The sequence below is a fragment of the Rana temporaria genome, chromosome 12 (assembly GCF_905171775.1).
Source record: "Rana temporaria chromosome 12, aRanTem1.1, whole genome shotgun sequence".
Taxonomy (NCBI): domain Eukaryota; kingdom Metazoa; phylum Chordata; class Amphibia; order Anura; family Ranidae; genus Rana; species Rana temporaria.
The window spans coordinates 29,559,476-29,576,824 of record NC_053500.1 but is presented as its reverse complement, the minus strand read 5'-3'; the positions used below and the strand labels follow the sequence as shown (position 1 = coordinate 29,576,824).

The 17,349-nt window shown below is 44.6% G+C and overlaps 1 protein-coding gene across 4 annotated transcripts in view; it reads right to left on the bottom strand.

The window, feature by feature from the left end:
* The window catches only part of TANC2 (tetratricopeptide repeat, ankyrin repeat and coiled-coil containing 2), a 419,029-nt gene that overhangs the window by 325,475 nt on the left and 76,205 nt on the right, over window positions 1-17,349 (bottom strand). For all 4 annotated transcript variants that reach the window (XM_040330204.1, XM_040330205.1, XM_040330206.1 and 1 more), the window contains exon 3: window positions 12,756-12,855. In XM_040330204.1, the coding sequence (XP_040186138.1) occupies window positions 12,756-12,822 (67 nt within the window). In that variant the 5' untranslated portion in view covers window positions 12,823-12,855. The remainder of the gene's footprint in view (window positions 1-12,755; window positions 12,856-17,349) is intronic.

The following is a 17,349-nucleotide window of genomic DNA, read 5'->3' as shown; positions in this document are numbered from 1 at the left end:
CCAAGGGTCTCCCACTACCATCCTTAAGATTAGTGAGTACCATGCCCTTCTGGGCCATGCTGGAGCTACCAGGATGACTGGTATGTGCTCCACCCGGATCCTGCGCAGCAGGCGGGGTAGTAACTGGAGCGGGGGAAACGCATAAAGAAGTTTGAACTGATGCCAAGGGCAAACCAACGCATCGGTTCCGCAGGCCATCGGATCCCTTGAGCGGGACATGAACCTGTCTAGTTTCTTGTTGAGTCTCGATGCCATGATATCCACGTCCGGCACTCCCCATCTTTGGCAGAGTGCTTGAAAGACTAGTGGATGCAGAGACCATTCCCCCGGCCATAGAGTCTGGCGGCTTAAGAAGTCCGCCTGAAAGTTGTCCACTCCTGGAATGAATATTGCCGATATGCAGGGCACATGAGCCTCTGCCCATAGAAGAATCAAGCTCACCTCTCTCTGAGCGGCTTGACTCCTGGTTCCCCCTTGGTGATTTATGTGTGCCACGGCCGTGGCATTGTCTGATTGAATTCTCACCGGGAACCCCTGCAATTTTGACGTCCAAGCCCTGAGGGCTAGTCGAGCAGCTCTGAGCTCCAAGATGTTGATGGGCAACTGCTTCTCTGGCTTTGCCCAAGTACCTTGGCGAGTGCAACCATCCAAAATTGCTCCCCAGCCCGTCAGGCTGGCGTCTGTGGTCACTATCTTCCAAGCCACTGGGCTGAAAGACCTCCCCTTCAGTAGATTCTGAGGGTCTAACCACCAACACAGACTTTGTCGGACTCTTGATAAGAGCGGCAACGGGATATCCAAGGCCTGTGGCCTTCTGCTCCATGCTGACAGGATGGCTGCCTGTAGGATGCGAGTGTGGCTCTGGGCGTATGGTACCGCCTCGAATGTGGCCACCATCTTGCCTAGTAACCTCATACATAGGCGAATAGTCGGTTCTTTCTTGCTTAGAACCAGTAGGATTAATTCCTTGATGGCTTTTACCTTCCTCAGAGGTAGGAACACTCCTTGTTGTTCTGTGTCTAATCTCATGCCGAGATATTCCAACTGCTTTGTGGGCTGGAAAGCTGACTTTTCTCGATTTAGGACCCAGCCGAACCTCTCGAGGTATTGGACCGTGAGGGCCACTGCTCGCTCCAAGCCGGGAGACGAGTGATCTATGACTAGGAGGTCGTCCAGGTATGCTAGGATCGTGACCCCTTGGATCCTTAGTTTGGCTAGGATTGGAGCTAGGACCTTCGTGAACACCCGGGGGGCCGTAGCCAACCCGAAGGGAAGCGCCACGAATTGGAAGTGACGCGAAGCCACCATGAAGCGTAGATATCTTTGATGTGGCTGATAAATTGGAACATGAAGGTAGGCATCCTTTATGTCTATGGACGCCATGAAGTCGTCCTTCTGGAGTGTGGCAGCTGCTGACCGCACGGATTCCATCCGAAATGAGCGGATCTTTAGATATGCATTTACCATCTTTAGGTCCAAAATTGGCCTGACATCTCCATTGGATTTTGGGATGATGAATAGGTTGGAGTAGAAACCCAGCCCCTGTTCCAGGACTGGTACCTCTACTATTACTTCCTGGGAAAGTAGATGATCTAATGCCGATCTTAATGCGGCTCCCTTTTCCGGATCGTTTGGAATCCTCGACTTCTGGAAATGAGGAGGAGGAAACCTTAGGAAATCTAATTTGTAGCCTGTGGCCACGGAAGACCGTACCCACTCGTCGGGAATGCTGGCTTCCCAAATCTCTGAAAAGAGTCGCAGCCTTCCCCCCACCTTCGTGGGTGGGGGCGCCCCTTCATAAGGTTGGCTTGGGGGCTGGTTTTGCTGGTTTGCGAAACCACTGCCTTTTGCCTCTAACAGCCTGTCCTTGTGATCTGCTGTTGAAGCCGAAGTTTGCTTTTGCAGGAGGCCGTCGATACTGCTTGGCATTAGAGGGCCCCTGCCCAGGGGAATACTGTCGTTTAAACGCAGGTCCCTGAACCTTCTTCTTAGTTGGCAAGAGAGTACTCTTGCCGTTTGAAATGGTCTGAATGTATTTATCTAGGTCTTCTCCGAAGAGTCGTCCTCCATGGAAGGGGAACCCTACCAGGAGCTTCTTGCATGGGGGCTCAGCCTCCCAGCTTTTTAACCATAAGAGTCTTCTCATATGGATAAGGGATAACGATAAACGTGACGCTTGCTGGATAGAATCCTTGATTGCGTCTACCGTAAAACATATGGCCTTAGGGACATCCGAAAAATTTTCTGCCTGCTGGGCCGGAATAAGTTTAAGCATCTGCTTAAATTGATCCGATAATGCTTGAGCGACCCCAATCGCAGCCACAGCTGGCTGTACTACTGCCCCTGCAGTAGTGAAGGAGTTCTTAAGTAGTGCTTCCAAGCGCTTATCAACTGGATCCTTGAACACCTGTATGTTTTCTACAGGGCATGTTAACGATCTGTTAACACATGAGATGGCTGCGTCCACTGCAGGAGTAGCCCATCTTTTGGAAAAAATTTCTTCCATAGGATATAGGACAGAGAACCTTTTAGGTGGTAAGAAGATCTTATCTGGCTTGTTCCAATCTTGGAACAAAATTCCCTCTAATAGAGGATGGATCGGAAACACAGCATTGCTTTGAGGCGCCCTCAGTGAGCCCAAAGCTGAAACCGTCGATACCTGGAGATCTGGTACTGGCAAGTTGAATGTCCTATGGACCAAGTCCGACAATCCTTGAATCCACCAGCTCTCCCTCAGGGAGACTGCCCCAGACTCCTCTGTATCCGGGTCTTCGATCCCTGAACCTACTTGGTCCGTGTCCAAGAGGTCGTCCAATTCCCCTGAGGAAAGGACCTCCTCTTCTGAGGGTCCGCGCTCGGGCGACGGAGATCTATTCCGCTTACTGCCCCGCATAGCTGCGGATATCATTTTTCCCATGCTTTTCTGCATCTCTTTTAAAGAGGTGAGTAATACCTCCTCCGTGACCATCTTAGGGTTGGACTGACCCGCGTCAGCTCCAGCCCCAGATCCCGATGGCCCCAAGGCTCCCTGTAGGGAAAACAGCGGCATACCATGGTACAATACCGAGGTACACCTGCTACCTATTGGTATTTGGAACTATAAAAGTTAATTGTCCAAACACCTGTTTGGGGGATAAAAAAATGCTTCCTCTCCCCTAGATGACTTTTTTTTTTTTTTTTTTTTTTTTTTTTCGTTTTTGTTTCAAATCCAGGAAAGAAAAAACATTCTGTCCCCCTGAGTAGTATTGCAAAGAAAAACTATGAGATGGAAAAGAAACAGCCTATTTCTAGGCTTGACAAAACAGTCCTCTGAAGACTGCAATATCCTTTCTGGCCACTGTGTGTCCTCGGCGCCCCGTGCTGCCGCTCTGGTCTTTCTCCTCAGTTCCAAAGTATTGATGGAACAAACAAGGAAGGGCCGCCCCTTCCTTTAAGCCACTGACCCGCCCTTCCCCCCCAGCAACCTCAAACAGGAAATGCCCCTCCCGACAGGGGGAGGGGGGGGGATTTTGGGAGGAAGGGACCTCTCTGTTCCAGCAAACTGCAGCCTGCAGCCTGGAACCATGAGGAGGTCAGCGTTTTGCCTGCTTGCAGGCTCTGAGGAGGAAGACTGAATGGAGCATCGCCTGGAGGCCTGCAGGTAAGCAAAGCTCTCTGACACACACATATATTTTTATATAACACAGGCCCCACTCAATGCTTTTCCAACACTACAAGGGAGGTCACATCTTATGGGGAATAATACATAGAGAGCCATCCTATCTTTATGATATGTGACTAGTTTGCCAGATGCAGTGCATAACTTTAGGCATGTCCCCTGTGACCCCCCAGAAAAAAACCTGCTAAGAACCAAGTTCCGCAAGTTTTCCCCTCACTTACCTGCTCCATGCCGCAGGACTTTGCCAAGCAAGAGGCCCAATCTTCCCCCATCTCCGTGGGGATGTCTAGACCTTCAGGCCCTGGGTTCCTATGAAGGATCCACTGTCCTGGGCCCATATAGCACCCTGGCAACAGAAAACTTTAGGTACCCAAAGGTTTCTAAGTTCTGGGCCCAGGGTCCAGCTCTCTAAAAAGAAAAGCATTATGGGCTATACCCCAAGGGTTTGGGGTCCGGTTACTGACCACTTTAGCGCTGAGGCTTTTTTGGACAGAACCGGTAGCTCACCTAATCCCAAGGATGCGGAGGCAAGCTAAACCATGACTAACACCTAAGACACTGGCGTAAAAACTGAGGTACTCCTCCTATGGGAGGGGGTTATATAGGGAGGGGCATTTCCTGTTTGAGATTGCCAGTGTCTACACCTGAAGGTACTCCATATAACCCATATAGTAATGAATGCCGCTCTGTGTCCCGTGATGTACGATAAAGAAAACAGATCCCCTCCAGCTAGAATAGATCCACCAGCAGTGAGCATCAATACCCTGCAGCACACCCCAGCACCCCTCGACATTACATACAGTCAGTCCAGGAGGTGCCGGAACTGCGTTCCCGCTGAAAAAAAGCCCTGAGTAGCACGAACTACCTATGTGAAATTGATAACTTGGATCATACCAACATATTTTTCTCTGGAATAAATATATTGTTTTTACAATTTTTATATCAGTAAAGTATTCCTGTAGTAAAAGAATTCATAGGCACAAAGGGTTTCCAGAAAATGTCATTTCATAATCCCGGAGCTCACATGCAAGATGTGACTGTGTACAGTAGATATGAAAAGGACCACTGAACAAGCACATGCATTATAGCCTACGATCATAGCTGATTATTCCATCTTTCAGAGTGCACAGGCTCGTAAATCATACGTGGGCATATTTTCCTGACCCATCCCTGACATTCTGTGACTAAGTGAAGCAGCTATACAGCAAAGAGGGAGAGAGGCCAAGGTAGAGCTGTTAAGTCACCCAGATAAAGAATCATAGTTTTAAACACATCCAACGTTGCTCTTTCTGGATCAGATACCCAGAGTATCGTCATATCGCAAATCAAGCAGAAACTAGGAATGTATTCCCAGAAGCTGTATATGTTAAAGGGAAAAAATACCAAAAGGAACAATGAGAAAATCAAGATGTGTAGAATTTTTTTTTTAATTAATAGAATCTTTATAAACAAAGATTAGTATATCTCATTAAAAAAAATATATAATTTACCTGTATAGTAATGGAAAATCAATAGGCGTTTCTAATTCTTATTGGGAAATTTTATTTGATATACGAGTGCTTTAGATTACAAGCATGTTTCTGAAACGAATTATGCTCGCAATCCAAGATATAACTGTAGTTGTACTTTAACCACTTGCCGTCGCCGCACCGTCATTATACGTCCACAAGGTGGCTCTCCTAGGCGAGACCACGTAAATGGACGTCCTACCTTTTAGCCGCCACTAGGGGCGCACGCGCGCCGCCGGAGGCGGGCGCGCGCGCGCGCCCCCCGCTCGCCCCCGACTCCCGTGCGTGTGCCCGGCGGGCGCGATCGCCGCCGGGCACACGCGATCGCTCGGTACAGAGCGGGGAACGGGAGCTGTGTGTGTAAACACACAGCTCTCGTTCCTGTCAGCAGGGGAAATGCTGATTTTCTGTTCATACAATGTATGAACAGAAAATCAGTGTTTCCCCTAGTGAGGCCACCCCCCCCCCACAGTAAGAACACACCCAGGCATACTTAACCCCTTCCCCGCCCCCTAGTGTTAACCCCTTCACTGCCAGTGGCATTTTTATAGTAATCTAATGCATTTTTATAGCACTGATCGCTATAAAAATGCCAATGGTCCCAAAAATGTGTCAAAAATGTCCGAAGTGTCCGCCATAATGTCGCAATACCGAAAAAAAAATCGCTGATCGCCGCCATTACTAGTAAAAAAAATATTAATAAAAATGCCATAAAAATACCCCCTATTTTGTAAACGCTATAACTTTTGCGCAAACCAATCAATAAACGCTTATTGCGATTTTTTTTACGAAAAATATGTAGAAGAAAACATATCGTCCTAAACTGAGGAAAAAAAATGTTTTTTTATATATTTTTGGGGGATATTTATTACAGCAAAAAGTAAAAAATATTCATTTTTTTCAAAATTGTCGCTCTATTTTTGTTTATAGCGCAAAAAATAAAAAACGCAGAGGTGATCAAATACCACCAAAAGAAAGCTCTATTTGTGGGAAAAAAAGGACGCCAATTTTGTTTGGGAGCCACGTCGCACGACCGCGCAATTGTCTGTTAAAGCGACGCAGTCCCGAATCGCAAAAAGTACTCTGGTCTTTGGGCAGCAATATGGTCCGGGGGGTAAGTGGTTAAAGATCCATATGATTTTTATTTTAAACAACTGCAAGTGGTTGTTAACCACCAGTTTTTTTCTCGGAGCGTAGTTGGGACCCGGGCCGACTGCTTTTGGGCTTGTGTTCATGACATCAGTTTGAGGCACTTCTGAGGTCATTCAGAATTCAATCACAGGTGCATTTGACTTGCTTCAAGCAGGATTTACCTTACCATAGACTTGTATAGGAATGCAAAACCTGTGTGGCGCAAACAAAACCCAGTCTGCACAGGCTCTTAGCCATGTTACCGTACACATCTCTGACCTCTACTTTCTATAGCTTTTCCATGTAACTGAGGCAATGCATCCTAAGACTAAATCTAAGATCTATATACCGTATTTATCGGGGTATTGCCCGCTCCGGCGTATAGAGCGCACCCCTAATTTTGACCATAAAATCCTGTAAAAAAACATTTTATTACATTTTACTACTTACAGTTTTGGTGTCTTGCCCGGCGTCCATCGGCGGCCTCGTCCGATCCGGCGCCCGTCTCCGGCCTCGGTGGTGTCCTCCTGGCTTCTCCCGCGCTGTCTTCATGTAAAATCCCCGCTTCCCGCACTCAGTTTGAAGCCTCCGCCGACGTATACCGAGCGCAGTACACTCGGGTATATTCGGCCAGGCTCGGCTTCTCACGCATAAACGTCACAGAGCGTGACTACGAGCGAAGCCGAGCCTGGCCGAATGTACCCGAGCGTACTGCGCTCGGTATATGTCGGCGCAGGCATTCAAACACGGCGCGGGAAGCGGGTATCGGCGTATATCGCGCACCCACGATTTTGCCCTTTCAGGGCAAGAAAGTGTGCGGTGTACGCCGATAAATACGGTAGTTCTTACATGGCATAGGCAGCACAACCTGTAGCACATCATACCAGGTGAAAATTAGACCAGAGAGCTTGAAATGGAGCTCTACGTTCATTACCGTTCCTATCACTAGACCCTACTTATATTTAGGCCTCACGCGCACAAGAATATCAATTTAAACCTGAAATATGTTGGATTTTTTTCTGCCAAGACTTTATGCCTCGATTGTTGCGCATGTAAGCACGTTCAAGGGCATATGGTGCGTAACGTAAATGCACTCTACTGGGCAGAATATTCATTTATTCTGGCCACTGGAATACATTCCATGTGGCTCATTTGTCTCCAGAAAAGGAAAAGTAGGGAAATCTTCAAATGGGGACACTTGTTATGGGGGGCATTTTAAAAAATGTAAGCAGTTGCTGAAGTTTAAAAAAACACTTCTAGACTAAAGTAGGGTGCATGGACATATAGCATAACACGGTTTGCTTCTAGAAGCAGAAAGGAAAATGCTCAAAATCTGCTGCTAGGAGTGTTTTTTTAAGCTAGTGTGCTTGGAGACCAACTCCTAAAATCAGGTCTCCTCCCCTGCCAGACAGAGGTGTGCTGTAAAAAACTTCGGACTGGATGGACAGAAATACTGTATAATGTGTATTTCTTCTGTATATTGCCTAGAGTTCAGGTTTAAATGGCTTTTGGGAAGTAGACAACATAATAGAACTATTACTAATGTAGTACTACCCCCGAAGGAGCTGCTGGTTTAGATTTGGGCCTGCCGTTATCTTACTGTTCCATACGCTCATTTCAGGGGTTCTCCTTGAAGAGTTGTCCATAAGAATGTCTGCACCAAACACAAAGTCTCTTTCAAGGGTTTTATTAAACAAAGTTCTCCAACAGAGGGGTAGAGGGATAGGGAAGGACTCGGATACTTTTGCTTTGCGGATCACGGGTACAACTTAGATCCAGAGGATTTACTCAGCTCCACACTGGATTTCAGCAACCACCAGATAGGCCTTCTCTCACTGGCCTAGCAGCTGGTGCGAAGCTTGTCAAAGTCTCTGCCACAGACTTGCCAAGTGTCGTCAGGCCGTCCCACAATCTCCTGCCACAAGATCGTAAAACCAACTGCACACGTGGTATAGTTCCAACAAAACTTACACAACTCACGGTGCCAAGAATCTTTCAGCCAGGCCGGCAGCACAGTGGAAGCAAATCCGCCAGGGTACGTCCATCAATTGAATCCCACTGGTTCAGCTTCCTTCCATAGATAAGGTAGCGAAGGACCATCCCTGGATTAGTAGGCCCCAGAAACTCCTGGGCCTAGTCTCAGTTGCGAGGCCTCGGGCCAGCCGGACCGAGGCTATTAAACAGCTCACACATCCCTGAGTTCAGGAGGGCCATCAGGTCAGGATCGGAAAACAAACCGCTTATGACGAAGCGCTGATACTCCAGTGCGAAACGCGGCAGCTATCCACCCCACTGTCTGCTGTGACTTGTAGTGCGGTTTCCATTTTTTACTACTAAAGGCAACATTTTAGGAATTTTGTGGAAGTGCGGCTGTCCAGTCTTTTTCTCCAGTCTTCGCTCCGTGCATTGCCTGCACCCACGCTTCTGAGAGGACACGGATTGCGGAGTGTACTCACCTGGAGCGGCAGTTTCCCTTTTCTCTACCTGAGTCCAGGAGGGCCATCAGGTCAGGATCGGAAAACAAACCCCACCAAAACGGAATCTGCCCCTTAAGTACCTCTCCCCAGAATGCACAGCGTGTTGACCACGCCCCCTGAGCTGCTTCTGGGAAAGAGATACCCAATGCACCCAGCCTGCTGCCTTTCCAACCTTGACCTGTGGTAACAGCGACACCCACCGTCAAGGGGAAACTTGTGCAACCCAGCTGAACTGAAACAGAACAATTTGGCATAATCCTTCCGAGTCAAACTACCGCTCAGACAATTATAATTTAACACATAGCGCCTATTCAATGGGAGCATGGCGCTACACTAAATTAATTAATTATACTCAGGATATAAGGGAGCAGATACTTTAGAGCCCACAACATATTTGTTTTTAGGACAAGGTCACAGGGGTGCCATGTTAATTTTGGAGAATTCACTTTTCTGGCATTTAGCAATTATCCTGTCAAGTATCCACCTATCCTTTTAGGTGAACTTCAGGTCACCACTACTCTCCCTCTGCACCTTGTCTCTTTCACATGGTTTTGACATGCAACTTCTCACCCACTAGAAATAAGGATGACAGGTCCTCTATATTGAGAGATCATGGGACAAAAAAAAAAACGCAAAATATGAAGCAAAATAAAGAAAAAAAATAGTTTACTTCTGCCCTAAACTGAAAGTGACGTCATGATGTCGCTTGGGTCCTCCAAGGCTGTAGAGGCAATCGGAGATCTGATCTCGCTTTGTCTCTGTGATCAGCTGGCTGCCCCATCAGATCAAGAGGGCTTTCCAATGCGGCCAGAGGTACCAATATTAGAGCCTTCCACCCAAGCAACTATGGAATGGTTTAAGGCTGTATTCAAAACTATGCATTTTTAGTGCATTTTGCAGATTTGCACTACAGATCCGACGGGCTGCAATTCCAGGCCGGCCGCTAGGTGGCGTTTCGTTTTTTTTACGCGACGATTATGCAAATGAGAAGATACGCCGATTCCGAAACGAACGACCGCCCCGGCGTTTTTTTTTTACGTCGTTTGCGTTCGGCTTTTTCCGGCGTATAGTTACCCCTGCTTCTATGAGGCGCAGCCAATGTTAAGTATGGCCGTCGTTCCCGCGTCGAATTTTGAAATTTTACGTCGTTTGCGTACGTCGATTCACAAAAGCGCTGGACGCAAGTTACGCTCACGCCGAAACCAATGACATCCTAGCGACATCATTGGGAGCAATGCACGCCAGGAAAATTCGCGGACGGCACATGTGCAGTTAAATCGGCGTGCGGACGCGCCTGATTTAAATACTACACTCCCCCTAGCCGCGGAATTTGAATTCCGCCGGGGGATTTAAGATACGCCGCCACAAGTTTCGAGGTAAGTGCTTTGTAAAATCCGTTGACACAAGAAATAAGTTGACGTCAAAGTTTACAGTTTGCTGTACACCTGAACAGTACTTAAAAATGTGGTCAACTTCACAGATTTTTTTTTTTTCCCCACAGTAATAAAACTAAATCATTACAGAGAATACATACAGTATGTGTGCTTATTTGTGACATCACATTTTCTGTTCCTGGCAAGGTCACATGTGCCTTGCTTATATATAATTTTATTTGTACAGAAAGCCATTAAGGGCTATGAAATTATCACCTGCACAAAACTGTATGTCTACAAAACTGAACAGGCCACAATCTCATAAACTGTGATTTGACTGTTTAAAAGTTGCTTTTATGTGGCTTTTCGATTTTTTGCCTATTGTTTGTACTTGCCACTGCAGATACATACTTGTAATGCATGGTAGCAATCCAAGATGCCAGCACTGCACATTTTCTCCTCATTGTTCCTTAATAAACTGTATATGCGTCAAGATAATTCAAAGTGGCAGCCTGCTGCCTCCTGCTGGACAATTTAGGAAATTAAAAATGCGTAATTCTGAGCCATATTATCCACACACAAGCCTGTTGCAGAAATGAAAATTTTATATTTTATTTATGGTACTTTTATAGCGCCGTCAATTTACGCAGCGCTTTACATATACATTTTACATTCACATCAGTCCCTACCCTCAAGGAGCTTCCAATCTAAAGACCCCAATTAACATTCATACATACATACATACATACATACATGGGCCAATTTAGACAGGATCCAATTAACCTAACAGCATGTCTTTGAAGTGTGATGACCTTAAAGTGAATACCGGAGTACCCGGAGGAAACCCACGCAGGCACAGAGAGAACATGCAAACGCCAGGCATGTAGTGTCGTGGTTGGGATTCAAACCAGTGACCCTTTCAGCTGCTAGGTGAAAGTGCTATTCACTACACCACGGTTTATACAAGGGTGGCCATAAATAAAATAACCAAATATCTTGTGTTACCTGCTAGAGCATGAAGGGTTCTAAGACAAAAAGGCAAGTATTACACAATACAGTCAAGGGCGGATCCAGAGTCCGCATGTACCCATGTATTGGCTGCCACTGCTAATCCCCATTTAAAATGCCAGCTGCTGCCTGGCTTTCCTGTAGGTTCTAATTTCAGCTTGTTCAATTAAAGTATAGGTCCATCTTTCATAACATGTTACACCCATATTCAGGGTGTAACATAATATGAAAGCACCAACCCCTGTCCCCCTGCTCTGACAGCCAGCGGGAATCTTCTCCTCCCAGCTAGCTGTCAAAATGTTAAAAAATAAAGCCTTAGCGGCTGTTGGCTTGTAGTTCTCAATGAACTACCACGGCGCTGTGGAGTGCTATGCAGGACTGCAGGAGACCTGCATGGCATTGGCGATCTTGTGCAATGCTTTACAGGCTCCTGCAACAAAAAAATAATAAATGCACATTTTTTTTACCTGCAAAAAATAAAATGTGCATTTATTGTTTTTTTTTCCCAAAAAGTGAACTTATCCTTTCAGCTTTGACAAAAAAACCTGGAAGCCAATTGGTTTCTATGAAGAGTTGCACCAGATTTTGCACTCTTCAGTTTTCAGAAATCAGCCCCCCCAGGAAAGTGGTGTCAAGAAGATTAAAGGGGTTGTAAAGACAAAAATATTTTCCTCTATAACTAGTTTGATACCTGTTGAAATCGAGCTGTTTTATTCACCTCCGTCACTCCTGAATCATTATTCTCACTGACTTCCTGGTTTGCGGTGCGCATTCCTTCTTGCTACATCACAGCCTAATGGGAACTACAGATCCCATTAGGCTTAGCCTCCATGCCTGTGAGGGATAAGAGAGCATCTTCACGCAGGGCTGTAGTCATAGGGAGGGGGTGAGCACATTCTGCTTTCCACCATGCAAAACGGCTCAGATGCTGGTGGAAAGCAAGAAGAGGAGTGACAGGAAATGGCATTTTCAAACCTGGATTACTGTATTTTGGAGGTCAAAAGGAAAAACGAGGTAAGTGATATTTAAATGCTCTAGCCTACAGCAATCAATTGATCTAACCTTTAGTGTTCCTTTAAAGGTAGCAGTGACGTCACCCTCTTCATCATGTCATAGTGCTAAAGGCCTAGCAGTTAGAAACTGGGCCCAAGAAATGCATTATAAGAAGAGGCCACATGCTCCCCCAGAGTCACAAACATTTTGTGGCGGCAGCCATGAGAAAACAGCCCTTCAGAATAGCCACAGTGAAAGTCTCTATAAAATGACCAGCATTGTGTACAGCACCAATCATATCGTATCGTATTTTTGCCTTTTTCAGCATAGAATGTTAACAGTTTGTTCTTTAAAGCACTGCATAAACTGACAGAACTATATAAGCCCTGTATAAAAACAACAATAAGATGAAGCAACATTTTGATGGACAGTAACATTTTTCCATACTTATTTACTAATAAAATGATGTCAAGCTGCTAATCCCACCCATAATACGGCCCTTTTTGCTGAGCATCCTAGCCAATAAAATAATCTTACTGAACTGTATACAGTATTAGCTGCAGTAGAACTGAAAAGGTACCAAATGGTTTATCATGAGTTGTCTTACCGCTGGACCGGTTTTTCCTGTTGGATTTTCCACCACTGAGAAGCATCTTCAGACTGTTCCGAAACATGTCTGCGCCACTAGTTTCACGTCAGGCAGAAATCTGAAACAAAAAGATCCAATTAGATAATCGCATATTTAGCTGCACAACATATCTGAAGGCAGCAACAGGCTACCTATTTTTGGGGTTCTAGTAATTACTTATGTCTAAAATCATTATGCATTGGATTAGATAGGGAAACATTTAAATAGGTGATGATTTTTTTCTCTACCCAATATCAATGCTTGAGTTGTAGACAGATTGGTTTCATATCTTTCAGAGACTTCTGTGGTCAGATCTAACTGATGATCAAGGATCTGCCACCCGCCCCCCAAACATAATTATCCAACCGGAATCCCTTCACCGGAATCTCAGGAGAAATTTGTGGAAACCCCAACAGCATTTATTCACTACAGACATTTAGCATGGACCGATCCCCTGGAAGGAATGTATAATATTGTTTTAGAAACACGAATGGGATTTCAGCCTAAGAAGTAATATCAATATGTGGCTTTTGGAGTGGTCCTTGTTCCTAAAATACAAGGTCTGCTTATTAAACGTGGCCTCCATTCCCTACAACTGTTAAAAAGCTATTGTGGTACAGGGCCGACATACATACAGAGCCTTAAAAAAAGGTATTCATACCCCTTAAAAAATTGTCCACATTTTGTCATGTTACAATCAAAAATGTAAATGTATTTTTTTGAGATTTTATGTGATAGACCAACACAAAGTGACACATAAATTGTGAAGTGGAAGGAAAATGATAAATGGTTTTCATTTTTTTTTTACAAATAAATATCTGAAAAGTGTGGCCTACATTCGTATTTAGCCCCCTTTACTCTGATACCTTTAACTAAATCTAGGGAAACCAAATTGCCTTCAGAAGTCACCTAAAAAGTAAATAGAACCCACCTGTGTGTAATTTTATTTCAGTATAAATACAGCTGTTCTGTGTAGCCCTCAGAGGTTTGTTAAAGAACTATCGTAAACAAACAGCATCATGAAGGCCAAGGAACACACTAGACAGGTCAGGGATACAGTTATGGAGAAGTGTAAAGCAGGGTCAGGTTATTAAAAAACATCTGGAGACTCTGGAGGACTTAATTTATGAGGAACAATTACAAACATTAAACTGAAGAGACGCTGAAGAAGGGATACGATAGCAATATACAAATATCTTATTGGTAATTCCAACGTCACTCAAGAAGACACGTGGCCACTCAATGAAGTTGGACAAGAACTGGTTCAACCTTAAACTGTGTAAGGAGTTCTTCACCATTAGAGCAGTAAGAATGTGGAAATTCCTTCCACAATCGGTGGTTTTAGCAGGAACGGTTACCAATTTAAAAAAAACTTTTAGATGGGTAGCTTATTGAACACAATATACAGGGATATGGGAAGTGGTAGAAACAAATACATGCACACCTAGGTTGAACTGTATGGACTGGTGTCTTTATTCAATTTTACCAACTATGGCCCAGATTCTCAGAGGACTTACGACGGCGTAGCGCCATGTACGCCGTCGTAAGTCCAAATCCGAGCCGTCGTATCTATGCGCCTGATTCTTAGAATCAGTTACGTATAGATTTCTATTACATCCGACTGGCGTAAGTCTCTTACGCCGTCAGAGCCTAACTGCATTTTTACGCTGGCCGCTAGGGGCGTGTAAGCCGATTTACGCGACAAAATATGTAAATTAGCTAGATGCGCGAATTTCCAGAGCGTACGCGCGGCCGACGCAGTAAAGATACGCCGTTTACGTTAGGCTTTTCTCGGCGTAATGTTGCCCCTGCTATATGAGGCATAACTGCGGCGTACCAATGTTAAGTATGCCCGTCGTTCCCGCGTCGAAATTTGATAATTTTACGTCGTTTGCGTAAGTCGTCCGTGAATGGGGCTAGACGTAATTTACGTACACGTCGAAACCAATACGTCCTTGCGGCGTACTTTGACGCAAAGCACACTGGGATATTCCACGGACGGCGCATGTGCCGTAAGTGCAAAACATCAATCACGTTGGGTCACAGCACATTGACATAAAACACGCCCCCCTGTTCAACATTTGAATTAGGCGGCCTTACGCCGGCCGAATTATGCTACGCCGCCGCAACTTACGGAGCAAGTGCTTTGAGAATACAGCACTTGCCTGTCTAAGTTGCGGAGACGTAAAGTAAATAGGATACGTTACGCCGCCACAAGGATACACCGTTCTACGAGAATCTGACCCTATGAAACTATAATTGCACTGAACCACTGAAAGCTTAATGGCCAATATAGAAATATCTATATTTAAAAGGAATTCTGTATGAATATAAATTTGGGAACTGCCATTGCTGACTTGCTTTTAAAACATGCAGGTACCAAGGCTTTCTAGGTTGCTTATAATCCATGCAGCTCCCATATTTTCTTGCCATAATGTCTAGAAAACTGGCAGTTGCATTGGCTAACTCAGAAGAGCCTTTTCATTGAATATTTTGTTTACATTTTCCGAGCCAGCAGTGCACCTGTTCCGCCATTAAGGCACATAAAGGAACAATGCCTGGATATGTGCTTGTGGGGAGTAATAATACCAACTGCACATTAAGTCACTGAAAATGCCTTAATAGAGGGATCAGCTATACAGATATTCTTTTATGCTGAAAAAGGAGGATTATGTGGAACACAAGTGAATTAGTGTCCGTTTCAATTCTGTTCCACCTACTTGCACACGATCCTATATATTTAAAACCAGGGTGTGTAGACCTAAAGAAATGTACAGTCTCTGCCCTTGCAATATTGTTTGTTGACAAAGCATTTTTATTGGTTGCTTTTTATGTGCATGTGAACAAGATCAATTAAATGTAAACCTTATTAAAGCGTGGTAACATTTTAAAAGGCTTGTTTTTATGTATAGTTTGTAATTATATATGCAACTGGGAGCAGCCATATTCGCTTTGCTTCGTGCTTATCCAAATGGCAAGGTCTTTCTGGAAACAGCAGCAAGATTTTTTTTTTTTTATTAGAATAGAAAAACAAAGTGATTTGGCAATTCTAACATTTACCCTATTAAGTTATATGGGTAGCTTGTGTTCACTCCTATACATTGTAGTAACTGATGCACTATACTTATGTTAACACCAGTTATTGTTATTGGCATTCAACAAAGGAGAGCATATGCATTGTAGGACACAGCACCATGCATTGTGAGAATTCCAGCCTGAGCTTTTTAGGCTGGGCTTCTCCTCTGGGTCACAGGCGTGCAATTCGTTTTGCATGCCTGTGACCCGTTTTCAGCGGAGAGCGGTCTGAAGTCCGCTCTCCGCCGACGCTCACTGCCATCAGTCGGGGCAGCGCCTCATCATGACTTTCAAGTCGGGATCCGCCAGCTGCCCTGATTGATGGCAGTCTCCGTGAGCCACTGGGACAGTCAGTATGGCTCTGCTCGGCGAGGAGTGAGAACCGAGCCATCAGCGGTGTTCGGTGGCTCTGTTCTCAGTGCAGAGACGCCGGGGGAAAGCCGCAGCATCAGCCTGATTGCTCCATCCATCGAGGGAAGTATGAATAGCAAAAAATAAATAAAAAAATACTTCTCTTTTAAATTGCTTGCCAATTTGCATTGAGGTAGTCCATTCATTTGAACTGTTTGTATTGTACTAACTTTGATCTTCATGCATTTCACATGTGATTTGGTGTGGTTTATGTTACAACTTTGTAATACTGAGAGTTACATCTCTGAAACAGGAGCCAATATTGTTTTTTGCTTTGTACGTTTGTAATTTTTTAGTGCGGCACTATTGTTTGCTTATTTTTTTGCACTATATGTCTAGTGAAGTGTCAGCAGCTATACACATTCTCTAAGCGCAGTTCTACTACACTGCTTTATCTGTAGTTCAACAACTGACACAGTGAAGACACTATATATCCCACAATCACTGACTCTCTCAGTCTAGCACGGAGAGACACAAACAGACAGAGCACTTAGAGAGATCCTACCGGGAAAGATGCGTTTTCATCACGATAGCACTCCAAGATTTGTCATGCAACACAAATGAACAAAAAAGTTGTCTATCCCTTGTGAATAAGGACAGGCTAGGTGAATGAATACATGGACATAAGGCAATTGATCAATCATGATACTAAAAACTGCAGCCACAACATGGAAGCCTATCATTACAACGTAAGGCCAAAAAGTGACACATAATAACTTTACTAATATGTAGTTAAAACGACAAAAACATTTGAAAATACTTTAAAATGCTTTAAAAAAAAAAAAAAAGGGGGGGGAGTGGAGGGCTTGGCGGCAAATAGATTATAGAAAACTTTATTTTCCATCTACAAAAAAAGTAATTTGACTACAGGGTATTCCAAAATGTTTAAATATACAAAATATGGGTACTAGGCAGGATGAGAACTCACATTTAACTTTTGAGTGACGTTCCCTTTAACCTTTACGTGTTTAGAGCTAAACAATACTTCTGCCTATGAAGACAAAAGGAAAACGACAACCGTACAGATTTGTCTGCCCAGCAGGTACCTGTAAAATTGATTATAATAATCGCAGCAGAAGACCCAGGA